The following is a 27,458-nucleotide window of genomic DNA, read 5'->3' as shown; positions in this document are numbered from 1 at the left end:
AGTCATTTTTTCATATAAAAATAAAATTTGAATAAAAATACAAATTACAGCATTATATGTCGGAGTTTGAATTTTTTACATATGAGATTTCAGCATAATGTGATACATTTTATAATGTGCTAGACTTCCAACATAATATGCTGTAAGTTTATACATAGAAACTCCAATGTCCAACATATTATGCTGAAACTTTTCGTGTGATGGAGTTCTAACATAATATGCTGGAAGTTTATACGGAGAAGCTCCATAATCCAGCATATTATACTAGAACTTTCCAGTGTTTCAGCAAAATAATGGTTATTTTTTAATAATTTTGCAAACGCCGGCTATTTTTCAATTACTAGTCCGAAAACTGGCTAGTCGGTGCTATTTTCACTAAAGTTTAGACACTATTTAAAACGTAATGGGAAAATACTGAATGAAAATGGAATCAGGTAGCCACTTTTAAGCATGATGTTTAAAATACACAACTTACAATATATTTAAAGATTAGCCAATTCGCTCAAACTTCAGGATACAGTGTCCTGAAGATTAAACCCCAAGGTTCAAACTTCAGGACAACGCGTCCTAAAGTTCGAAAATTGCGTCCAAAAATTTGAATCTTATGTCCTGAAATTTTAAATTAGCATTTCGAAAATTCAGGACACTTAATCATGAATTTCAAATTAGAAGCTTAGAAGTTCAGGATACTTAGTCCTGAATTTCAAATTAGCAGTTCAAGAATTTAGGACACAAAGTCCTGAATTTCAAATTAGCAGCTCAAAAATTCAGAATACTTAGTCATGAAGTTTGGATAAATTAGCTAATCTTCAAATATATTTTAAATAGCAGGCTTAAACGTGGCTATTGATGCACTTCGCCCAAATACTAACTATCTCATTACATTTCAAATACTGATATAATCTAATAGCTAGTCCAAAAAGCAGTTATGTCAAAAAAAAAATTGCAAGCCTACTCACTTTACGATCAGTTTCAGACTTATCGGGTCTGAAGTTTAAAAAAAATTAGTCTGAAGTGAAAAAATTACACTTCAGATGCACTTAAGGTCAAATAGGTTTGAAGTGCAACCAATGGTTTATGCACTTAAGGCCAATAAGTGTGAAGCGAAAAATTACACTTCAGGTGCCTTTAAGGCCAAAAGGTTTGAAGTGCAACAAACGTTTTTCCTACACTTAAGGCCAATAAGTCTGAAGTAAAAAATTGCACTTCAGATGCACTTAAGGCAGGTCTAAAATGCAACCAATAGTTTCATCCACTTAAGGTTAATAAGTCTGAAGTGAAAAATTGCACTTCAGATGTACTTGAGGCCAAAATGTCTAAAGTGCAACAAACGTTTTGATGCACTTAAGGCCAAATAGGCCTGAAGTGCAAATTGCCCAGGGAACAAAAATTTATTTTTCGAATTTTAACAATCCAATATACGATTTAATACCTAAACCTACTCCAAATGAGCTCAAATTTGAAGCATAACCTCCAAATATCATCAAGGACAAGCCCTAATTATCAATTTGTCAAAACAATAATAAATATAACGAACCCATTTTGCAATAAAACAAAAGAAAAAGAAGAAACCCTAAACAATAGTAAAAAATAAAGTGTCACAACAGCTCACCACTGTAAAATATCATAAACTACCTTAAAATATGTTCACAAACACCATATAAAATGATTGTGAAGAAGAAGAAGAAGAAGAAGAAGAAAGAGGAGAAAAATATCTAAAGTTGCTTAAACAGTGGGTACAAGTTAAAAATAAAATAAAAAATAAGTATAGGTTAAATGGGGGCGCCCAAATAGTAGGCTTGTATAATTTTTTGGCTAATTTTTCCTGTTTTAACAAGTGCACAACTAGCCGTATTTAGGATTCTACTTATAGAATAGTCGAAGTTTATAAAATACTAAGTAACTATTAAAAAAATAATTTTAGATTTGTGAGATCGAAGTTGAGAATCATCTGCCTAAAGTTTTCAAATATAGATCTAAAGTTGGGGATTTAGCAAACTAAAATGAAGTTGATATATTGTGTGTATAACTTAAACAAGTTATTTTTAAATTGCAGTGCTATACAAATATCTAAATGTTCATATAACCTTCAAAAATGTATTTTTTTTTTTGGAAAAGAAAACCTCCAACTTCTTAGTTACTCAAAGCAAACCAATTTAGAGTGCAAATCACAAATAAAGAATCACCATTTAAACTGTACTGCAAGTTAAACAAATATTGTACAGTTAGGATCATTTGGTTACCGAGATAAGGATATTAATTTCAGTATAAAATTTGATATTATACTTATTTTATATTTTATTGTAGGTATTAATTAATATCGAGATAATTTTAATATTAAAATAATAATATTATTTATTTCATATAAGAAGTGGGATAGATAATCTCATAATATATTCGCTAATCCCAAAATTGAACCAAAGGATAACCCCTAAACACCTCCTTTACTCTCTCTTATTAACCATCTACAAAAAGCATCAACTAAATTTAAAGTAATGTCAACTTCTTTCAAATATAAGTACAATAATTTACCCAAAAATTGGCACGAATTTTAACGAATCGTATGTGAAAACTCTATCCTTTTGCTTTATAATTTCATTAACTTTCTTCACAGATAATTTCCATTGCAGGTCTTGAAAGCATGGCCGTTGCAAGCTTTAGTTTACCTCTTACATATTTCCCTCAACGTCACAAATTACCATTTTCTTGTTGTTGCAGCAGCTCAGTTAAGCAGTCAAATTCTGTGCCTTCAAATTGTATAGCCAACAAAGCGTTGCAGGAAATTCAAAATTCTGGTGTTATTGCTTGCCTTCGAACCCAAAAGTAACTCATTTTACCATTCTTGTATTCTCCTTTTTTTTTTTTTTTTTTTTTTTTTTTAATCATCCCTCTTTCCGTTTCAGTTTCGAGAAATAAAGCTTATGTTTTGAGATAAATTGTGTAACTTTTCTGGTGAAGAGTCTAATAATTTGGTCATTGCAAAGTTTATCTTGAATGAAAGTATTCCCTCCGTTTCAATTTAGACGAGTTAGTTTGACTCGGCGTTTAAGAAAAAAGGAAGAAGACTTTTGAAACTTGTGTTATTAAAAGCTTAGGGATAAAAGCTTTGTGACACCGTGACATTTGTGTGGTTATAAAAGCTTCTCGTAAAGGGGTAAAATGGGTAAAATGAAGAGTTTAAAGTTGAATTATTTCCAAATTTAGAAATGTGTCATTTATTTTGGAACAAACTAAAAAAGAAAGTACGTCATCTAAGAGTCATCTAAGAGGGAGTAGTACTTTCTAGTAAATTTGTTACTTCCATTTTTCCACTCCAAAATTTTTTCCCCATATTGTTTAGTGCAGACCTGGCGACTCGAGCTGCACGTGCCGCATTGGATGGTGGAATATCAGTTGTAAGTTTGTATCTGATATACTTATCCCAAGTTCTTTGTCCAAGTTTAACCAGATATAGGTTTAGAGATGATAGTTAAAAATCTCTATGATCTATAGAATATGAGACTAATATTTTTCTTTTAGACAAGTGGTAACTAAAAGATTATTATATTATGGGCAACTACTAATAATATATTGGATGATATGTTTGCTAGATTAAAAACTTTATGCATATACAAAACCAAATTTTGTTTAATGAAGTATTGCTAAACCATTGGTTATTCAAGCTGTTTGAATACATGTATAGGTTTCTTCTCTCTTGGATTATGAAAAATAAAATTCATTGAGATTTAAAATTTAATTTCTGTATTTGAGATGCCCTGAATTGGAAAAATGAATCTCAACTGCCATGTGGTTTTTTATGCTTAAATGCCCAATTCTAGATTTATTAGTTGATATAATTGAAACCACCCTATATTTATTTGTATTGAAAGGCTTCAATTCATTTTTTTGGGGACAAAACACAAGATTAAGATCTTGTTGCTTTTAAGGTTTTAGATTAAAGAAGAGGTAGGACTTAGCAAAACCTTAAACTCTGGTAACCGAACCATATGCCATGATACCTTGCTAGTGCGCACTTCTTCTTTTCCTTAAATGCGAATGTGATTACTCTTTCTCAGAGGTGTTCTGATAGTCATTGTCTTCTAATATTGCAGCTGGAAATTGTGGTGTCCACTCCAGATGCTTTTGAGGTACTCTGAGACATGCAGTTTCTTGTGTTCTCTCGTGGTGTACTGAAGTAGACATTTGGCTAACTTATGTGCTTCTTTTCCTTTGTGCAGGTGTTAAGAAACCTAGTACATCATTATCCTACAAAAACTTTCGGAGTAAGTATTCAGTAGCTTCTTTTATTAATCCGCACTATTTTTTGTTCAAGGAAAGGGAAGGGAAATCAGAATAGGAACTTGTTGCTTTACCTCTCTTTGGAGGAACTTCCGTTTTTGGGTGTCTTCTGTAGCTGAAAGGAAGTAGAAGACATTCATTTCCATCCTTTATTATAATTTCTTTCTTCTTTTTTCTTTTGTGGTGGGGTGGGGAGGGGTTGAAATGCACCCCCGACTTTACTTTGCCTTGTCTTCTCCTTCGCCAAGGAGGGAAATAAGTCTTACTCTTCCTTGGCTTTCCCTCTACCATATCCTCCTTTTATCACCCATCAAAATGTGGCATAAATTCAGCCTCAAGATCCTCAATGAGTCTATTTCTTGGTAGGTTTTTAGTTCCCCTGATTCTGTATTGTGATATTTTTTTAACTTTCCCTTTGTTTAAGTGCAAACTCTAGTTTCTTTAGTAGATTCTCTTTATTTTTGATTTGCAAGACATTCTTTCCAGAGGCATGATAATTGTCTGTGGATAAGCAGGTATGCCAACGGTAAGGGCATTCTTGTATCATGGAGATCTTTATCCAACAAAGAAGCATCCTAATACGATAATGTTAACTTTGTGTATTGTGGACTGTATGTAAAACATAACAAGGACAGACTACCAATTGTTATTGTAAACATACTTCTCTATGTTTGCAGGCTGGAACAGTGTTACAAGCAAAAGATGCCAAAGATTCTATAAAGTCTGGAGCTAAGTTTCTGATGAGTCCTGCTACAGTTATGGTATGCACTAAAGTTTCGACCTTTTAGATATTATGCCAAATCCAAATGTCTGTTTAAATGTCTATCTTATATGAAAGATCAGTTCCTGTTACCCGCCAATGTCTTTAATGGATATATACAAAGTCATGAAGGCCTAAATGGTAGTTGTGATTGTGACCTTGGAGACTGCTTTTTCTTTGATACTTACATGTTTTTTCTTTATCTCAGGATATTCTAGTTGGTGTCTCAGAGAGGGACGCTCTATATATACCTGGGGTAATGACCCCCACGGAGGTACTGGAAAATCTTGGTCTTCATTCATCTTGTGATCTTAGAACAGAAAAAGATATCGGGATTTTGTCTCCAAGGACTTGGGAAAGGGCAGAGGCCCAACCGAGTGCTGAATTTTTTGTGTCCATCTGTATCCCACAATGGGGACAGGCTTATTTCTTGAGTATCTACAAGATTTCTTCCTGTAATAATAATCTTCAGATTATAACGGCATAAGAGAGTAATGCAATTATTTTGTGATCCTGCAGATATTATCTGCTTTCAATGCAGGTGCCAAGATTGTCAAGGTGAGTCATGACTTCTTTAGGTTTGTTCCTTGCTCTATGGTATACCAGTATAGCTTGTAGGATTCTTGTGTTGCTAACCTATGAAAGGATGTGATGAATAATGCTTATTGTTTAAACTCCTTTTGCTATGTAGTTAGTGTTTCTAGGAATTTGTTATATATAGGCAACCACAGGAACTTGACTTTCAGTCCAGGTATATGCTGTTGGAATTGTGTAAAAGACTCATCTTTACTTATATTTCATTCAACCAATCGTACAAGTATTCCCCAGAAGATAGGATTGGTCAAATGGCTAAGTAAATGTGATGTATGTCAGGATGTTTGTTCCTTCGATTGAAATGAATATAATTGTCTGTAGAGAAGCTTGATAAACGATTGAGTTAGTAGTGATCCTCTTAAAACTTTCTTTTTTGCCTTTACATAGGTTTATCCTGTCTCTGCATTAGGTGGCGTTGAGTACATTTCAGCCCTGAAAAGGCCTTTTTCTCATATCCCTATGGTTGCATCACAAGGCGTAACAATAGGTTGGTTATCTGAATAGAGATTTCTTGGTTTAAGCCCTTGTTTTAACTATTACTCTTTTCATTTAAATTAATCCTCTGCCAATTTTCAAAAATGTCATCTTAGGGACATTTCAAAGTTGTGCAGTGCTTTTAATTTGTAAGTAGAATTGAAAGATCTGCTTCACCTGTTGATACTAATGAAATTCGAAATGTTGTTTTTGCTGAAGTTTGATTTTTAAAAATTCTTAGGGAGAATATGTTGATAGTGAAAGGAATAATGCAATGTCGCTGGTGCCTTTGGCTCTTCTTCCACCATCTCTCCATCAAACAAGGAAAACTTAAATGAGTTCCAGGCAGCAAAAAGTACAATGAAGAAGAGTGTAAAAGTGCTTAAATCATTACACAAATCAAAGTTTACTATGTTTCGAACAGATTTAGAATGTGAAAAAAGAATTGATTTATTAGACCTTCTGGAGTTTTCATTTATAACTGAAGTGTCTTATGTGGAGAATCTGTTGTTTCTTTTATCTGTCATATCTCTTTTGCATATCTTTATTAGCAGATTTATTATCTAAAACATTTTATGAGAAATGCTGGATAGAGCAACCCAAAAAAAATAAAATGATGGATAGCTGTGCTTTGGTACAGATTTGGTTGGGCAATACATTGGTCAAGGCGCATCAGCAGTTGTTCTATCAGATGCCATATTTGACAAAGAGGCAATGAGTCAATGGAATTTTGATAAGATATATCAACTTGCGAGCCATGCAGCTTTGCAGGGTAAACAAGCTGTTGAAAGCCAAGGTCAGAACATTAGCTGCTGATGCATCTTTCGATTTGTTAAATCCTCATGGAACTGAAGGTATTTTCAAGAAACGAGAAATGAGATTAAGACATCCTGCTCGAAATTTGGTAAGCAAGCATGTGTTTTTAATTTTTAATGCCTAGATAGATGTGCTATGCAATGGGTTTTTGGCCCAGTTATGATGCCTTAGTCCCTAAACCTTCCTGTCTTCCTCGGACAAACACCACAAAAAGAAAAATTAAAACTTGCTCTTTTTCACCATTTTGTTGAATATGTACATTCATAATTCTTGGAGAGAAATTTCTTGAATGATGTGGAAATCCAAATGTGAAGTAATCACTGATTTTTTGACTCTTGTTCTATATTCAAATTTGTCACCATGTGCGGAGAATGGGATAGAGAAAAGAATGAAATGGAAAATTGTAGTGAAAGAAAATGATTTAACATAAATATCTTGCAGGGTTAGCAAAGGCGCTAAGACATTAACCCGGGCTGCAGCTTTTGCTTCAAGAATGCCCGATAATAGTTACTCCTGTTAAAATACAGAACAATATTATGAATCTGTTGATTTAATTTCTGTGTCTCAACTCGAAATAAGTGCCCAAAGTAGCCTCATTGATGTAAAACATCTCCATGGAAGCTTGTGTGCAGTGGAAGTTTGGGAGATCAATCTCTGAAGGAGGACAATTTTCCTATGGGAATCAAATAAGTTTTACTAACTACATTAAATTAGTAATAAGATGTTAGTTGGGTCTCTCACACAGGTAATCACGGAAACCACAAATGCAGCAATCATTTTATCGCTTGGATTTGCTACCAATTGTTGTCTGTCTCATAAGCTTCTGTCTTTTTGTTTAGCATTTACCTTCTTTAAACATTCCCTCATTCAGTTGTGTCTATTCGCTTGCTCGTAAAATATGAGAAATAGAGGCCAGGATTCATGATTAAATATGTCCATGTCAAGTGTCAAAAGTACACTTGCTTGTTACTCAAACATGGAGCCAGACGCTACATACTTTTCATTTGAATGCGGCAGCTCAAGTGTCTAAATCTATATATTTCACTTAATTTAACCTTGACTAGCTGTTGTGCAGGAAAGATAGTTGTGCTGATTTTGGTATGGAGAGCTTTACTCCCCTTACTGGGACTCTGCGCGAATCCAGCTTAATCGAATCCAGATTAGTCGGACCAATGGACTTTGGATAACGGAGGTTAAACCGAAAATAAAGGCTGTGTTGGTTAGTTTGTCTGTTGGCTATGCGCATGTGTTACAGTCCATCAAGTCGTGCAGGCATGTAGATTACAAGCAAATGCAGATTGCTAAATGAGCTGCTCTTTCATAACTTCATTGTTGTTTTCGTCTAACCATTCAGCTATTGATTGCAGTTGCAGGCTGACTGAACTTTTAGTTTCCATATCATCATACATATGTACATAAATATATAGACAAATTTATGTATTCTTGATTGCGTGATTCGTGTGGAATCAGATACTAGGGCCCCGTTTGTCCATAAATATTTTTCCTTTTTTCCATTTTTTTTTTTCCAAAAATGTGTTTGTCCATAAAATTTTGCAAGTTTATGGAAAATTTTTGGAAATGAGTTTTCAAAAACCAGAAAATGGTTTTGACAACTTTTTCTAAATTTCTGATTTTTTTTCTTCATTTACAAAATTTCAACATTTTTTCAAGTGAAATGCATGTTCAAATATACTTTCAAATTTAAAATACCATTTTTAAACTTAACTCTAAATACTATTTTTTTTCAAAAGTTAATAATTTTTATGTTCAAACGCCTACTAGGACGTGATTCCGGATTGCAAAATTCTCTCTTCTTCTAAACAAAAGAAGGAAAGGGAAAGCTAAAAAGTTGAACTACATCTTGGCCCGTGCTTTGCACGAGATATCTTTCAATTGTTAGATAAATAATCTTGATCATTTGTTGTTTGGACATCAATGGTAGATATGTACTTAGCACAAATATTGTAATATTCATAAAACTCGAGGTTCATCGTTACTCTCTAAAAGTATTTGAAAATAACAAAAAGAAAACGGGACTTTTTTTCTATTTGTTCTCTTTTTTCACTTTCTTGAAAAAAAAAATCTTTTAAAGGAAATTCTAAGTATGTATTTTTATCTTTTTTTAAGTAAGTATTTTTATCTTTTCTGGACGCCAGTATTCTCTTCCAATACTTACACTAGTCTCCATTCACTAATCAACATACCAATCAAAGAAACAGCTGAACGCTAATTTTTCACCAACCCAAAGTGAACTTTAATTATTTAACCTAACATTAGTTGAATATAAATATTAATTATGATGGGCAGGAACCACACAATCTAAGTCTTGTAGGTACTTCACAATCTTGATTGGTCATTAAAGTGCGGCATGAGAAGTGTAACTAAAAACAAAAGAGAAGAACAAACAAATAAAAAACATATTCCCTCTCTATATATATGTTCGAAAAGAGAAGGAATAATTATATGTAATCACTAGAAATTGATCTCCATTTTTATTTATTATCATGTACTGATGAGTTATTTATTTGTTACTCCAATTTTTAACTCATTTATTAATCATTCGTGATTGGTGCCTAATCCATTATCCACGTACTTCCCGGTCCATCCTTTAGAGCCACATCAAAATGCAATTTTGAGTATAAAGATGAAAAGAGACCATTTTATTAGGTTATCAATCAATATTTGCATATTTTAGTACAGAGAACTTAAACTCGATATTGTGGTTGGAACGGAAAAATAACGGGTGGTGAAAAGGCCTATGCATTTTGATCATGGTAGAGTATAAACACTCTTTTACTTCACATGTAATTCAGTAGATCTTGTTTTCAGAAATAGACTTGAAACAACAACTCGTGAGTTGAGTTAGATTCCTTTTGAAAATCAACTTTCCACTTGTACATCAAATCTTTTCGTTTGAACTTGAAATTTTAATATATATTGTTATGAATGAGAATTCAGGATCTTGCACACCAGACATCATAAATTGTTATGTAAAATGAGAGCCGGAGAAGTGGAGAACTTCCTGTTAATGAAACAGTGAGCCTAATCAACTTAATTATGCTATTATAGTTTCGCAATCTCGGTTCGTTGTGAAAGTGACAAAAAAATGTTGCTAGAGTTGGAATCAGATTCAAGTTTAAAAATTAGCAGAAATAGAACCCGCTGCAACAATAACAACAACATCACTGTATTCCCATAGTATGAGATCCGACAAAGGTTATGTGTATGCAAATTTTACCCTACCCGGGAGGTAAAGAGGCTATTTTTGATAGACCCTCGACTAAACAAAATCATTACTCAGCAGGTTTGAAAAAGAAAAGCAGTAGTGAAGAAGTCATTTTGAAAACAATACAAAGACAAGAATAGTGACAACAATAAAACAACAAATCAATAAAAGAAATCGAAGCAAGAGAAACAACAGGTAGTAATAAAAATCGAAGAATAAGATAATACGGTAATGATAATAATAATAATAATATTGATATGAAAAATACGGGACATATACGGTGTCCCAAGCTCGACTACCTACTAATTACCTTCTACTCTAATCCTCGCCCTCCATATCCTTCTATACATCTAGGATCATATTCTCAGTAAACTGAAGATGTGTCATGTCCAGTCTAATCACTTTTTCTCAATAACTTTTTGTGCCCACCTCTACCTCTCTTTATAACCCCAAATTACCAACCTCTTGCACCTCTTCATTGGGCTTCCGTGCATCTACTCTTCACATGCCCGAACTATTTCAGCAGCGCTTCCCTCATCTTTTCAACCACGGAGGCCGCTCTCATCTTGTCCCGAATCTCTACGTTCCTAATTAATCATATATCTTTTAGGCCAACACATCCATCTCAATATTCTCATCTTCGCTATTTTCATTTTTCGAGCATGAGAATTCTTGATTGACAAATACTCTGCCATACAACATAGCTGGTCTAAAATAACTTTGTAAAACTTACTTCTAAGTCTCAGTGACACCTTCCTATCACAAACGACACCGGATCCCACTAATCTCATTGATTTCTCTTTATGGTAAATGGTGCTAATTAATTAGTATAAATATGTATACTTTAAAATTTATGAACCATATATTTATGATTTGAAGAATGGTGGATGTAATCATTATTCGTCTCTAAGATGTAACATCTGCACATGCTTAATGGTTCTATATATAGATGGTTCAGAAACAAATCTCAGTTTTTTATAAATATATTATATTATGAATGTCCATTTAGTATTCCGTTGTAAATAAGCTTCCTGAAGAAACTTATTCATATTGGAATTCGTCGTAAATATGTTTATATATTTAGAACTCTATTGGAAATAAGCCTCCTGAAGAAGCTTATCATTTCGGCACTCCTATGTAGAAGATTATCTATATCTGATACAATAATAACTTACACGAAGCTTACACAACAACTTACAGTAGGAGCTTACAAACACCTTATACAGTAACTTGCAGTAGCAGCTTACAGAGCATCTTCCTTTCTTATATAAATAGAAAAGATTTCAGTTCATTATGTACATGAGTTTGAAGTTGAATAATATATCAATCTCTCTCTATACTTGTCTTCGATTTATTTACTTTATAATTTTTTATAACACGTTATCAGCACGAGACTCTGTCATCTCGAGCAAATACTTTAAAAGTATTAGAGGTGCGAACTTTCTTTTTCTAAATAATGTTAAATCTTTCTAAACTTGAATTTGTAGCCCTGGATATATCGGGCAAAAGCTACATATCTTGGGTGTTTGATGCTGAAATTTATCTTAATGCGATGGGTCTGGCAAACACCATCAAGGACAAAAATCAGGCATCAAATTAAGACCGTGCCAAAGCAATGATATTCCTAAGCCATCACCTTGATGAGGGCTTGAAAATAGAATATCTTACTGTTAAAGATCCAGTCATATTATGAAATAATTTGAAAGATAGATATGACCATCTGAAGACACTACAACAAAAAGAGACTTTAGCGGCAATAAAAAACAACATTGGCGGCAATTACAATAGTCGCTATATCATTTACCGGCAATTGGTATTTTGCCGCTGAAACCGGGGTCGGTAAAGCCTTTAGCGGCGTTTCTGACAAAAGCTGGTAAAAGGTATGACTGATTGCCACTAAAACTAATTTGCTTTAATGGCAAATGTTTGCGGAAATTATTATGGCTGCTAAACCAACTCTAAAAACGGCTAATAATGCTCCTTTAACGACCATTTCTATAGCCGCTAAATTTAAAATATTTGTCGCTAAAAGTCCATACCTTTAGTGGTAATTATTTTATGGCAATTAGAGTGGCAACAATATCTCTTATAAAAACGTATTAGGATGCCCCTTTAGCATCCATTTTAATGGCTAATAAAGTCAATTAAATTGCCGCTAAAAGTCATCTTTAATACTAATGTATAAGCGTCTTAATTTGTCCTTTTATCGTCCATTGTTATAGCGAATATATCCTATTAAATTGGCACTAAAAGTCACAAGCTATTACGGAAAGTTTAGCCACCATTAATAATAGCTACTATTGACCAAAAAATAATGCAAATAACAAAACATATTAATATTAATTCATAAAACCATAATATATCACGTTAAATCTTAACAAACAAAAGGAAGTACTATTCCAAAATATTAATATCACAATAACTTAAAAGATAAACTTATATTGTTTGAAGTAAATAGATAATGTCATTATATAACTAATCTTAACGAATAACAATCTTCAAATAGTTTCTACAACTCTTTTTGTGATATTGAAATCTTCCACCCGCTAAATTATCGAACATCTGACTGTATGACCTGAAATTATAAAATAACTATGTCGATGAAATATAATAATCCTCAATTCCATGCTAAGTTAAAGCTTGCTTGAAATTATGATTAGATAAGTCAATTGTTCCATATAGTAAAAGAGAACACACAATGCTCATGCAATGTTGGGAAGAGAAACTCTGCGATAATAGTGAAGCATGTCACTTTAATCTGCTCATAGTACTAAATAGATTAGATAAAGAAAGTGTATGTAAGTTAATATGTGCTTGAGGTAATATGAACATGGATCACAGAACATTAGGGAAAGAAAGGAAAAGAGTATGCAGAGATGTTTACAAAATACTATTTCCATCTTTCCAGAAAAGGTCAGAAGTCATTGTCTAAGAACTTTACCCCCTAATACTTGGTGCAGAGATATTTACAAAATACTATTTCCTCGTCCTGAAGACAAATGTATATCAAAAGACTTCCAGTAACATGATTCATTTAGTTTCTTGATAAAACGAAGTGACTATAACGTAATAGAATCTCGATTTCTTGATCCTTCTTATAGGTAAATGAAAGCAGAAAAAAACCAAAAATAAGGGGTAAACAAATGATCGAGCTGTTATTTATCTTTGTTGGCCAATCTTTTATTTTCCTTTGTACAGTTTGTACTTCCATTGAATAGAGAGATTGAATGACAAATAGAGCAAGATTCACCATTAATTCATTCCACTAGTCATACGTATGTTGGGATTGAAATGACAAGGTGTCATGCGAAACCTAACGAAACAAACCTTAACAACTAGAAATCAGATAAAAGGAGAGTGAGGTATGCATACAATCAGCTAAACACAACTAAGAAGGTTTGCGATGCTCTTTAGATGTACACATAAGCAAGAAAATCTTCTTCTCCTACTAGTGCAACACTAAATATAAGAGGAATGCAAGACAGAGATGATCATACCAATTTAGACGGCAAAAACATGTACACTGTCTAATGCACAACACCATCAGACCAACCATCCGGGCAGTGAAAAGATAAGTTATCACAGCTGCGAACTAACTACATGTTAGATACCGATCTGCACAAGTTCATGGACTTTCCATGCCTAAATGAACACAAAAATCTTGCAGCCACTGAGGGATGCCACACTGAGGGTTGTAATGGATCAGACTTCCAGGAGAAATTAGAGAAACATGAGAAGAAAAGGGTGTATTCTGAAATTACAAGTAGTGACAAGAACAACATCAACCATCTTAACAAGTAGTGTTTGTTACATGCAAAATTGTACCCTCGAGGTTTATTTATGCAAGTGAAGTTACTGTTATAATATCAATAAGTGAAAGCTGCAAGATTTTGGTGTTCATGCTAACTCTTGCAAGTTTACATGAAATTAGATTCATGGCCATTATTGGCTTCAGGGACCTGATAAATATTAACACATCAGATAACAATACTTTTATAGGATTAAAACTTCATTAATAATGTCCATAACTTATAAAATCGAGTTAGTTTAATTTGTAGATTTTTAGTTCTTTTTAGGCCATTTGTTATTCGAGTTCAATTGTGTGTCCATGTGGGGTAAATCTGAACTGGGTTAACGTGATACATGCTCTATGGGGACTGGGTTAGTGAAATTTCATATTTTTATAATGTTGTCATGTCTAATTGTGCGAGAATTTGAAAAACCTAACTAGACAAATTTGATCCGCACGTAATTTTTTGAAATCTACGGCCGCACTTGAATTTGTGCGGTCCGCAGATGTTGAATTGGGGGCAACTAAGTAAAGAAGGAATCTGCGGCCGCAAATTAAAATGTGTGGACCGCAGAATTCCTTTTGCGGCCGCAAATCAGCACATTTACTGTCATCAGAGAGTCCTTACTTTGAGACTTCAATGTGCGGCCGCAAGTCTAATTGTGTGGACCGCAGAAATCCTTTTGCGACCGCACATTAGCCAATTCTTTGTCATCAAAGAGTTGGCATTTTTGCGATTCAGAGGTGCGGTCGCAAGTCAAATTGTGCGTACCACACTTTACTTCTACGCCGCACAACAAAAATATACGGTCCGCAAGTCCTTATCTGCGGCCGCAAGTGAAATTCTGCGGACCGCAGATCACTTTCCCAGCAAGCATAATCTAATTGTACACCCTCACTGTGTCCTCTGGTTTATCCTTTACTTGCATGTCTCCTGTGCATTTTTGAACATTGAATTGCAACTAACAATCGCCTTTGCTTGATACAGACAATGATTCGATCCAAAGGACGAGGCGACACTTCAAAAGGGAGAGGTGAACCTTCTCGGGGCCGAGGCAAAAGTGCCTTGCCCCTTGGCCAGCAAAAGACAATAAAAAAGAAAGCACCAGCAGACAAAGGGAGAGGTGCAGACCTCTTCGAGACCAGCTCATATGTCCCGTCTAGGGAAGTGTTAGATGGCAACTCAGCCTATGTGCAGGATCAGTCGGCCATACAGTCGAGGCCGCAAGGTGATACCAGCTCAGAGATGAGCCGTCCTCATCTCATAGCACTTCCGAGGGATCAGAGAGTGCTAGTTAGGATTCAGAGCCATCGGCTACACCAGTTCCCGAGGCACAGGTTTCTGCACCAGTTCATGATATCCCCGATGATGATAGAGGGGGAGATGCTACAACTGTCATCCTTGAAAGATCAAAGAAGAAACAGGTTTGGGAGGACTGTTTTGTCAGCCTGGCCGCCTTCACTAGCTTCCGAATATAGTGTCCAGTGAGGTCGCTAACTCTTTAGCGACAATTTCTGTTGAAGGATTTGGAGAGGTACAACCCAGCCATTTTGAGACAGTTCAGGGCTGGATGTCGTTCACCCAGAGTGTAGTGGATGCCAAAGAATACCTCGTCCATGAATTCTATGCCAATGTGGCTCATATAAAAAAGGGGACTTATTTCAAATATTTGAGTCCCCGCATTCCAATATTGTATACCATCTTCTCGAAAGTTGAAGTTGTAAAGATATAGTGAATAAATCTGTCGGATTGTCACTTGAACGGATTTGCTGCATATCGATATTACCATTCTTTTGGAGATCATGTGCGAAGATGAACTTTGGTGAAATGTATTTCGTTCTATCTCCTTTTCTGAATCCTTCCTTTAATTGGGCTATGGATGTCGTATTGTCTTCGTATAAAATATTGAGTCATTTATCAAACCACATTTTTTTCCAATGAAATGAATCACTGACCTCAACCACGCATTCCCTACTTGCTTCACGAATAGTTATTATCTCAACATGATTTGAAGAAGTAGCAATAATAGATTGCTTTGTGGAGTGCCATGATATGACAGTACCTCCACATGTAAACACGTATCCGGTTTGAGATCGAGTTTATGAGGCTGAGATAAATAACTTGCATCTGCATAACCAACAATGTCTGCACTACCTTTGTTAGCAAAGAATAAACCCATACCAAGAGTTCCCTTTAAATATCACAATATATGCTTAATCTCGTTCCAATGTCTCCGTATAGGAGAAGAGTTATATCTTGCTAGTAAATTAACAGAAAATGTTATGTCAGGCCTTGTAGAATTACCAAGATACATAAGTGCACCAATTGCACTGAGATAGGGTATTTTAGGACCAAGGAGTTCCTCGTCCTCTTTTGGAGGTCGGAACGGATCCTTATTCACTTCAAATGATTGAACAATAATCGGTGTACTCAATGGGTGCGCTTTGATCGAGGTTCAAGATCCTCACTATCTTGCATAATTTTAAGTACAACATTATATGCAAAAATATTATCCACCACTATTTCAGAACGATTTAAATTAATCTCATCACCAGTAGAACTTATTAAAAGTTCCTCGCCCACTAAAGTCTCGGGTCCATTGATTTCTTCAGGAATCTCAGAACTAATCAGATCCTGGGTCTCTTCAGGATATCTCTTTATAGTATCATTTTGATCATTTATCGATTTTCTGTTTTAAGGATTTCGATCCTTAGCATCCAAAGGCCTAACACCCTTCAGGCGTGCTTTCACTAGCTCTTATGCTAGTAGATGGTCTTTTCGGATATGCACATTCTCTACAGGGATATGTGACTTAGTTATCCTTTTTAAATCAGTAAACGCGTCTTCCATTTAATTTGCTATATTCTGTAAATAGATGACATTCTGGACCTCCTGATTACATATAGAGGTACATGGATCAAAATGAGATAAAGATGAAACTTTCCACACAATTTCTCTTTTGAGTTCCGTTTCCTCTCCCCCTAATCGTGGAAAATTTATTTCATCAAATCGACAATCTGCAATCGACCACTAAATAAATTTCTCATCAATGGTTCAAGATAGCGAATAATAGAGGGTGATTCAAACCCAACATATATTCCTAACCTTCTCTGTAGGCCCATCTTACTGTGCTATGGTGGTGTTACTCTCACATATACAACATATCCAAAAATTCGTAGATGAGTGATATTTGATTCATCACCAAAAACTAATTATTGCGGAGAATATTTATTATAATGTGTTGGTCCGAGACGAACAAATGATGCTGCATGCAAGATAGCATAGCCTCAAACAGTAGTGGGCAATTTTGTTATCATAAGTAGTGGTCTTGCAATCAATTGCAGGCGTTTAATAAATGATTCTGCAAGGCCATTTTGAGTATGAACATGAGCTACAGGATGTTCAACTTTTATTCCAATTGATAAACAATAATCATCAAAAGCTTGAGATAAGAATTCTCCAGTATTATCAAGGCGAATGACCTTTATAGGATAATCTGAAAATTATGTCCTTAATCGAATTATTTGGGCTAATAGCTTTGCAAACACCAGGATGCATCTATTAGGACCATAAAATATCTAAATAACCCACTGGGTGGGTAAATAGGTCCACATATATCCCCATGTACACGCTCTAAAAAGGCAAGAAATTCAATGCCAACCTTTATTGGTGATGGTCTAGTGATCATTTTTCATGATAACATGCATCACAAGAAAATTCATCATTTGTAAGAATCTTCAGGTTCTTTAATGGATGCCCACTTGAATTTTGAATAATTCATCTCATCATTATTGATCGAGGATGGCCCAAGCGGCCATGCCAAAGTACAAAAGTATTTGAATCAATAAACTTCTGGTTTACGATAGAGTGTGCTTCAACTGTACTAATCTTTGAATAGTACAATCCAGAAGATAAAGTTGGTAAGTTTTCTACAATGTAGTTCTTGCAAGAAACATTCTTTGTAATACAAAGATATTCCACATTCACTTCATCTATCGTCTCAACATGATACCCATTCTGGCGGATATCTACAAAACTCAACAAGTTTCTTCGGGATTTGGAAGAGAACAATGCATTGTCTATAACAATTTTTGTTCCCTTAGACATAAATATAGTGGCTCTTCCGGAGCCTTAAATCAAACTTATATTATCAGAAGTTGTAGAAACACTTGCTTTTTTCCCTATGCAAATAAGAAAAGTATTTGTGATATTTGAATATGGCATGAGTTGTTCCACTATCAATAACACAAATATCTTCATGATTGGTCGTTGATCCAAATATAATTTGAGGATTATCCATATTCCTCAAAATGAAATGACAGAAACAAAATAAACATTATAATAAACATCATTATCAAAGCATGACTTTTTTTATGTACAAGGATTATATTAACATAACCATACTATCTAATACAAATCATAATAATTAAAATATTTAAATTTCTACATGATCTTCACCGATTACATGACTTGTTTCTGCTTCTGGGAGTGCAAAGAAATCAGCTATATACAAATGCATGAAGTCAACATTATCTTCAGAAATAAAATTTGCTTCAACATTTTTCTCTGTCTTCTTTACGGAGGTTTGATAAAGCTCAACTAGGTGCTTTGGGGTACGGCAGGTACGTGACCAGTGCATTTTTCCTCCACATCTATAGCATGCATTTTCTGTATTTGTCGTCTACACCGCTTCATTCTTTTGTTCCTTTCTTATCTACTGTTGGTGATGAGTAGGGTTTTTTGGTGCATTATAATTACCATGATTAGAGTTTCTTCCCCTACCATGACCATGACCACGACCGCTTAGCTTGGTGGAAGTTTGTCTCATTCACTTCAGGGAATGGACAAGAACCAGTAGGTCGACTTTCATGGGTTTTAATTAATAGTCGATTATGTTGCTTGGCTACAAAGAGATGAGAGATAAGTTCAGAATACTTTTTGAATCCCATCTCTCGATATTGTTGTTACAGGAGCATATTCGAGGCATAAAAAGTGGTGAAAGTTTTCTCCAGCATATCATGATCAGTAATATTATCACCACATAATTTAGCTGGGAAATAATTCTAAACATAACGGAATTATACTCGCTGATAGATTTAAAATCTTGTAGCCTTAAATGAGTCCAATCATAACGTGCCTAAAGAATGACCATCTTCAGATGGTCATTTCTGTCTTTCAAATTATTTCACAGTATAACTGGATCTTTGACTGTGAGATATTCCACTTTCAAGCCTTCATCAAGGTGATGTCTTAGGAATATCATTGTTTTGGTAAGACCTTGGTTTGATGCCTGATTTTTATCCTTGATGGTGTCTGGCATACCCATCGCATCTAGATGAATTCCAGCATCAAGCATCCAAGACATGTAGCCTTTTCCCAATATATGAGGGCTACAAATTCAAGTTTAGAAAGATTTGACATTATTTAGAAAAAGAAAGTCCGTAACTTTGATACTTTCAAAGTATTTGCTCGAGATGGCAGAGTCTCATGCTAATAACGTGTTATAAAATAAATACTATAAAGTAAATTAACCAAAGACAAGTATATAGAGAGAATGATATATTATTCAACTTCAAACGAATGTACATAATGAACTGAAATCTCCTCTATTTATAGAAGAAAGGAAAATCTTGTATAAGTTTCTACTGCAAGCTGATGTGTAAGCTGCTTGTAAGTTGTAATTACAAGTTGATGTGTAAGTTGCCACTGCAAGTTGCTGTGTAAGCTGCTTGTAAGTTGCTACGGTACCAGCTATATATAATCTTCTACAGGGGGTAATATTTATCTACAATGAAGTACCGAAATGATAAGCTTCTTCAGGAGGCTTATTTTTAGTGGAGTAATAAATAGATAAATATATTTACGGTGGAGTCCAATATGAATAAGTTTCTTTAGGAAGCTTATTTATAATGGAGTATTAAATGGACATCCACAATACAATATATTTAAACCATTATAGTCTGATGCACATGTTAGTATTTTTACTATTACCAAGGAATATAAGAACCATCGAGATGCCTCACTCACTCCCAATGTGCACACCAATAAAATGATAAATATGACAAACAAATAAACAATGATAGAATCCTAATATACTTGACATACATTTGCGAAGAATTAAGGGATCTTTATGCATTTAGCCGGCTTGTTTTACTATTTATTTTTTTAGTCGATATACATTCATTATATATTCATCGGCTATTTTTAGTTTAAGTAATTGTGTGGGCTGCTATTTAAGTTAAATCTTCATGAATTAAATTGCTACAACTATCTAATAATCCATTCTACCCAAGTGATATACTTCAGAACCAAAATTAAGTATATGAGAGAAAGATTGAAACCTGAAAAAGGTATATGACCTAAATGAAGTTGTGAAACTTTAGGTCACTAAAACTGAAAGTAAACTAAACTAAATTGTAATAAATACTAACGCGAATATTGATTTTAAAGTGTCTGCGACTTCAATTGGTATGAAAAATAAGAGCTAATTAACAAGAAAAAAGGGAGAGAAGGAAACTTTTAGCTCCAAGCGTTTACAAAAAAAAGAGATGTTAGAGGAGGGACTAAAGGTGCACCAATTTGACAAATAAAGTGGACTATTAGTGCAACATGTGAGATAATAGGGATGATACTGAGTTAAACCCAAACAAGTCGGGGACTTTTCTCCTAATCAGATTATAAGAAGGCCTTTTGGTCAGCCAAACAAGTAAAATAGCAGGAGCTAGTCAGTTTTCGGACTGGTAATTGAAAAATAGCAAGCGTTTACAAAGTCATTGAAAAATAGCCACTATTTTGCTGAAACACAAAAATTTTCAGCATAATATACTGGATTATGGAGTTCATGCGTAAAAAATTCCAGCACATTATGTTGAAACTTCAGTTCCAGCATAATATGCTGGATCACAGAGCTCTTGTGTATAAATTTTCAGCATATTATGTTGAAACTCCAGCACATTATGCTGGAATCTCATATGTAAAAAATTTAAAACTTCAACATATTATGTTGAATTGCTTACTGATTTTTAAGGCAGTTTTTGTTTAGATTTATCTTTACATAAACAAATAATTAAATTTCTATTACTTATAAAATTGTGGATATTTTTCAATTAATAATTATAAATGTAACGATCCGACCGACCGTTTTGAGTATTACAGCCATGTTCTCCCATTTTCTGCTCAATTTATCATTTACAGTGGTTATGTGACTTGCCGGGGTAATTGGTTCGGGTCCGGTGAGGTTTTGAAATGAATTGAGACATTTAGTCTCCAAAATAAAAACTTAAGTTGAAAAGGTTGATCGAATATTGATTTATGTGTAAACGACCCCCGAATAGAGTTTTGATGATTCCAATAGCTCCTTATGATAATTTTGGACTTAGGAGCGTATCCGAAAAATTATTTGAAAGTCCGTAGATAAATTAGGTTTGAAATGGCTAAATTAAAAATTTATGTTTAGAAGTTTGAGCGGAGAGTTGACTTTTTGATATCGGGGTCAGAATCCGATTCTAGAAATTAGAATATGTCTGTTATGTCATTTATGACTTGTGTGCAAAATTTGAGGTCAATCGAACTTGATTTGATAAGTTTCGGCATCGAACGTAAAAGTTGGAAATTCTTGATTTCATTAAGCTTTATGATTCATGGTTTTAGCATTGTTTGATGTGATTTGAGGTTTCAACTAAGTTCGTATGATATTTTAGGACTTGTTGGTATATTTGGTTGAGTTCCCGGGGGCCTCGGGTGAGTTTCGGATGGTTAACGGACTAAATTTTGGACTTGGAAGAAATCTGAAAATTTCTCCTTTCTGATGCAATCGCACCTGCATAATTTGGCTCGTAGGTGCGAGCTCGTAGAAGCGAGCCTGGCATCACAGAAGTGGGAAGTCCGACGAAGCGGACAGAACCTCGCAGAAGCGACACAAGGGTCGCAGATGCGGAGGCAAGGGAAGCTGGGCAAAACCGCAGAAGCGGATGCTTCACAGAAGCAGACTTCTTTTCCGCAAAAGCGGAGGCAGTCGCAGAAGTGGTTGGTTTCTCGCACCTGCGAGACGGCAGACGCGGCTAAGTAAGTTGCAGGTGAGGAACCCCTCAACAATATATATATTTCGAAGGGGTTCCGAGATTTTCCATTTTTGGACATTTCCAACACGGTTTTGGGGCGATTTTCAGAGAAAATTCATGGGAAACACTTGAGGTAAGTCACTTGTGATCATTGTTGGTCAATAATATTGGATTATTATTGAGTATTTCGACTAGATTGCGTATTTTTGAGGTGAAATTAAATAATTTGGTCCTAGGGATTTCAAAATAAGAATTTAAGATTTGAAGGTTGAGCTGATGTCGGAATTTGGTATAGTTGGACTCGTGGTTGAATGGGCATTCATATTTTGTAACTTTTGTGGGTTCCGAGACGTGGGCTCCACATGCGATTTTTGAGTGAAATTTCAGATTTTGTTGGAAAAGTAGTATTTTCATATGAAATTAATTCCAATAATTTGTATTGACTGAATCGAATTAATTGTGATTAGATTCGAAGCGTCTGGAGACCAATTCTCAAGGCAAAGGCATAGCAGAGTAAGGAATTACACTGTTTGAGGTAAATAACACTTCTAAACTTGGTTTTGAGGGTATGAATCAGTGAATTTTATGTTATATCAATTGTTTGGAGGTGACGCACACGCTAGGTGACGGGCGTGTAGGCATGCACCATAGAAATTGTGACTTAAATAAATTCTGTGGAGTTGTAAAATTTAATGAATCATGTTATTATTTGTGTATCCTCCACGTGTTAGAGAAGTTGAGTCGAGGCTTGTATTAAAGATAATGTTTAGGCTACGTGCTGATACTTTGGGACTCATAGGGTCGTGCTGCTGTTGAATTTAATTATTTTAAAATATACATTTCATACTCAGTCATGTTCATCCATTGTGAGGATATTTATGGGACCGGGGCTGCCCACCTGCAGTATGCCATATCAGCTTTATTATTATATGGATCGGGGCTGCCCGCCTGCAGCAGGCCATATCGGTTTTATATCACGCTTGGGCTGAAGGAGCCCCTCCGGAGTCTGCACCCCCCCACAGTGAGCGTAGATGATTATATTCGGGATGGACTTCCCAGGGTATAGACTTGCCTTATTTATTTATAATTGTGATGAATTCCCTGGACATGGATCTTGTCCGAATCATTTATATTTGGGGATAAATTACCCCATGGGGATAAATTTACCCCTGGGTTGGATTTGGCCTTATACGATACTGAGTCACTAACTGTCAGTTGATGTATATATATAAGGGATGGAACTTCTCTGGGCTGGATTGGCCATATACAGTACTGAGTGACCGAGTAATTTATGATCGTGAGTACACGAGGTTTTCCATTGAGATGCCATATTTCTCATATTATTCAGAATTGGTCTATTTTACTTGTACTAAGTTTAACCGTTGAACTTGAAATCATGCCTATATTTATGTACCTTTATTGCTATACTGGACTGTACTTGTTGAGCTCGTCACTACTTTCAGCCCAAAGATTAGTCTTGTTACTTTTTGAGTTGGTTGTACTCATACTATACTCTACACCTCGTGTGCAGATCCAAGTGCTTCCGGACACAGCGACTGTTAGATCTCAAAGTATTATCAGTTGGAGACTATCAAGGTAGATGTCTGGCGTCCGCTGACCTTGGCTCTCTTCCTTTCAGTTATTGTATTGTTCTATATTTTCAAACAATATTTTTATCAGTCAGACTTTGTTATCATTTAGATGCTCATGTACTCAGTGACACCAGGTTTTGGTGTGTTTTGTATCTGTATTTGTGAGATTTTCTATTGAATTCAAATATTATGTTTCAAACTTATAAAAAATTGTGGTTTATTGAAATTGCCGGCTTGCCTAGTATTGAGATAGGCGCCATCACGACATGCGAATTTTGGGTCGTGACAAGTTGGTATCAGAGCCAAGGTTACATAGGTCTCACGAGTCATGAGCAGGTTTAGTAGAGTCTTGCGGATCGGTACAGAGACGTCTGTACTTATCTTCGAGAGGTTGCCGAACCCTTAGAAAAAATTTCACTTTCTTGTATTCTATCGTGCGAATTTGTTGATTCCGGAAACTAAATTTATGTTATTCTATTCTCTTACAGATGGTGAGGACACGTACTACCGAATCAGATGGTCAGCCACCAGTGCCATGTGTTAGGGCCGTAAGAGGCCGGGGTCGTGGTAGAGGCTGGGGCCGAGGTAGAGGTTGAGGTGTAGCTCGTACAGCAGTTAGAGCAGCACCTGTATGATTCCAAGACTTCAGGAGGCTTTAGCTCAGATTTTGACTGTTTGCACTGGCCTTGCTCAGGTGGTTTCGGCTCAGGACGCACCTGCCACTTCTCAGGCTGGGGGAGGTACTCATACTCCTATTGCCTGTACTCTAGAGCAGGTAATGCATGGCCTTCAGATACTGGGGACACCACCAGTCCAATCAGTTATAGCTGCTCAGGACCAGGTGATCCCCGTTATGGCCGATGATGAGCAGAGGAGACTTGAGAGATTTGGGAGGCTTCGACCTCCATCATTTAGAGGTGTTGAGTCAGAGGATACTCAGGGTTTTCTGGATAAGTGCCAGCGGATGCTTCGGACAACGGGTATTCTGGAGACTAGTGTGGTCTTGTTCATTACTTTTCAGTTTTCTGGGGCTGCCTTCAGATGGTGGGAGACTTATGAGAGGAGCAGACCAGTTAGTGCAGCACCACATTCATGGCATGAGTTCTCCGTATTATTTCTGGAGAAGTTTGTGCCACAGACCCGCAGAGAGGAACTACGCAGGCAGTTCGAGTACTTACGTCAGAAGGACTTGTCCGTGACTCAGTATGAGATGCAATTTTCAGAATTGGCTCGTCATGCAGTTTGGCTGGTTCCCACTGAGAGGGAGAAGATCAGAAGGTTCATTAATGGCCTCAACCAGCAATTCTGTTTTGTTATGACTTTGGGGAACGTAGCAGGTGCTAGATTCGATGAGGTGGTTGATAGTGCTCAACGGCTAGAGATGGTCCGTACTCAGGAGCGTGAGGAGAGGGAGGCTAAGAGGTCTCGTGGTCCGGGAAATTCCAGTGGTGTTCCTTCTGGGGGACAGCCCTATCACAACTAGGGTCATCCTTATAGGCCCGCTTAGATGGCTCGTTCATCTCATCATGGCACATCAGCTAGCCATGGTTCATATAGTGCTCGACAGAGTCAGTCTTCTCTTGGTGCACTTCCAGCTCAGAGTTCATCTCGTGCACCATCATTTCAGGGTTCATCGGTATTGGGTTCTTCTGGTAGTTATTCTGGTTCTCGAGGTCCACCTCAGAAGTTGCCACCATTTTTCGAGAGGGATTACTATGAGTGTGGAGAGTTGAGTCATGTGAGGAAATATTGTCCCCTATTTTCGCGAGGTCTAGTTCAGTAGAGGAGTCAAGCTAAGACTCATACACTAGTTGCTCCACCACCCGTCCAGCTAGCTCAGGTGAGGCTCAGTCTGCTAGGAGTCGTCCTAGAAGGGGAGGCCGATCAAGTGACGGTCATGCCCGATTCTATGCTTTTCCTGTCAGGCCAGATGTCCTTGCTTCGGATGTAGTGATCATAGGTATTGTCTCAGTGTGCCACGGGTAAGCCTCTATATTATTTGACTCTGGTTCCACTTATTCGTATATTTTATCATATTTTGTGCATTATCTAGATATACCCTGTGAGTCCTTAGTTTCACATGTTCGTGTATCTACGCCGGTGGGCGATACTATTATTGTGGACCGTGTGTATTGATTGTGCCTATTTGGGGGACTAGAGACTAGAGTGGATCTCTTATTGCTTAGTATGGTTGATTTCGATGTAATCTTGGGTATGGATTGGTTGTCTCCATGTCATGCTATTCTGGATTGTCACGCAAAAATAGTGACATTGGCGATACCGGGATTGCCAAAGTTCGAGTGGAGAGGTTCTCCGGATTATGTTCTCAGCAGAGTATTTTCTTACTTAGAGGCTCAACATATGGTTGGGAAGGGGTGTTTATCATATTTGGCCTTTGTGAGAGATGTTGATGCAGATACTCCTACTATGAATTCAGTACCGGTAGTGCGAGACTTTTCGTATGTATTTCCTGCAGACCTGTCGGATATGCCGCCCGACATGGATATTGATTTCGGTATTGACTTGGTGCCGGGTACTCAGCCCATTTCTATTCCTCCGTATCGTATGGCACCGACGGAATTGAAAGAATTGAAAGAGCAACTTAAGGAACTTCTATTTATGAAAACGAAAGATGGTACTATGCGGATGTGTATCGACTATAGGCAGTTAAACAAAGTTACAATCAAGAATAAGTATACTTTGCCGCGTATTGATGATTTGTTTGACTAGCTTTAGGGAGCGAGGGTATTCTCCAAAATTGATTTGAGATCCAGGTATCACCAGTTGAAAATTCGGGATTCTGATATTCTAAAGACGACATTCAGGACTCGTTATGGTCACTATGAATTTCTCGTGATGTCTTTTGGGCAGACCAAGGCCCCAACAACATTTATGCACTTGATGATATCCTGATGTACTCATGTAGCCAGGAGGAACATGCATAACACTTGGGTATTGTATTACAGAGGCTACGAGAGGAGGTATTTTATGCCAAATTTTCTAAGTATGAGTTCTGGCTTAGTTCGGTGGCATTCTTGGGACACATAGTGTCCGGTGAAGGAATTAACATGGATCCGAAGAAGATAGAGGCCATTCAGAGTTGGCCCATGCCATCTTTAACTACCGAGATTCGGAGTTTTTTCGGCTTGACTGGTTATTATTGTCGCTTTGTGGAGGGATTCTCATCTATTGTGTCGCCTATGACTAAATTGACCCAGAAAGGTGCTCCATTCAAGTGGCCAGATGAGTGTGAAGAGAGCTTTCAGAATCTCAAAACTGCCTTGACCACAACTCTAGTTCTAGTTTTGCCTTCAGCTTCAAGCTCTTATACAGTGCATTGTGATACTTCTCAGATTGGTATTGGGTGTGTCTTAATGCAGGAGTGTAGAGTGATTGTTTATGCTTCGCACCAGTTGAAGCCACATGAAAAGAACTACCATGTCCATGATTTAGAATTGGCAGCCATTGTTCATGCATTGAAGATTTAGAGGCACTATCTTTATGGTGTGTCTTGTGAGGTATTTACAGATCAATGGAGTCTTCATCACTTATTCAAACAGAAGGAAATTTGAGGCAGCGGAGATGGTTGGAGTTGCTAAAAGACTATGATATCACTATTTTGTATCATTCCGGGAGGGCCAATGTGGTGGCCAATGCCTTGAGTAGAAAGGCGATGAGTATGGGTAGCCTTGCATTCTTTCATGTTGGTGAAATGCCTTTTGCAGTTGATGTTCAGACCTTGGCTAATCAGTTCGAGAGGTTAGATGTTTCTGAGCCTAGTCGAGTTCTAGCTTGTGTGATTTCTCGGTCTTCTTTATATGATCGCATCAGAGAGCGCCAGTATGATGATCCCTGATTGCTTGTCCT

At 36.3% G+C, this 27,458-nt stretch overlaps 1 protein-coding gene across 1 annotated transcript; it reads left to right on the top strand.

Moving 5' to 3' along the window:
• Positions 1-137: 137 nt before the first annotated feature.
• On the top strand, positions 138-8,418 carry LOC107769491 (uncharacterized). The gene is made up of 12 exons (XM_016588713.2): positions 138-142; positions 2,520-2,561; positions 2,719-2,823; positions 3,341-3,395; positions 4,092-4,127; positions 4,218-4,262; positions 4,956-5,039; positions 5,247-5,312; positions 5,558-5,596; positions 6,020-6,119; positions 6,747-7,010; positions 7,998-8,418. The coding sequence occupies exons 1-11, from the start codon at positions 138-140 to the stop codon at positions 6,920-6,922; spliced, it is 753 nt and encodes a 250-aa protein (XP_016444199.2). The 3' UTR covers positions 6,923-7,010; positions 7,998-8,418.
• Positions 8,419-27,458: the final 19,040 nt, after the last annotated feature.

Source organism: Nicotiana tabacum, chromosome 24 (genome assembly GCF_000715075.1).
Source record: "Nicotiana tabacum cultivar K326 chromosome 24, ASM71507v2, whole genome shotgun sequence".
NCBI lineage: Eukaryota > Viridiplantae > Streptophyta > Magnoliopsida > Solanales > Solanaceae > Nicotiana > Nicotiana tabacum.
This window is presented reverse-complemented; position numbering and strand designations above follow the sequence as displayed.

Bases quoted from the DNA above. Each gene is read 5' to 3' on its own strand.
- LOC107769491 (XM_016588713.2), top strand. The intron at 3,396-4,091 runs GTAAGTTTGTAT...CTAATATTGCAG, and splicing joins TGGATGGTGGAATATCAGTT to CTGGAAATTGTGGTGTCCAC. The intron at 6,120-6,746 runs GTTGGTTATCTG...GCTTTGGTACAG, and splicing joins ATCACAAGGCGTAACAATAG to ATTTGGTTGGGCAATACATT.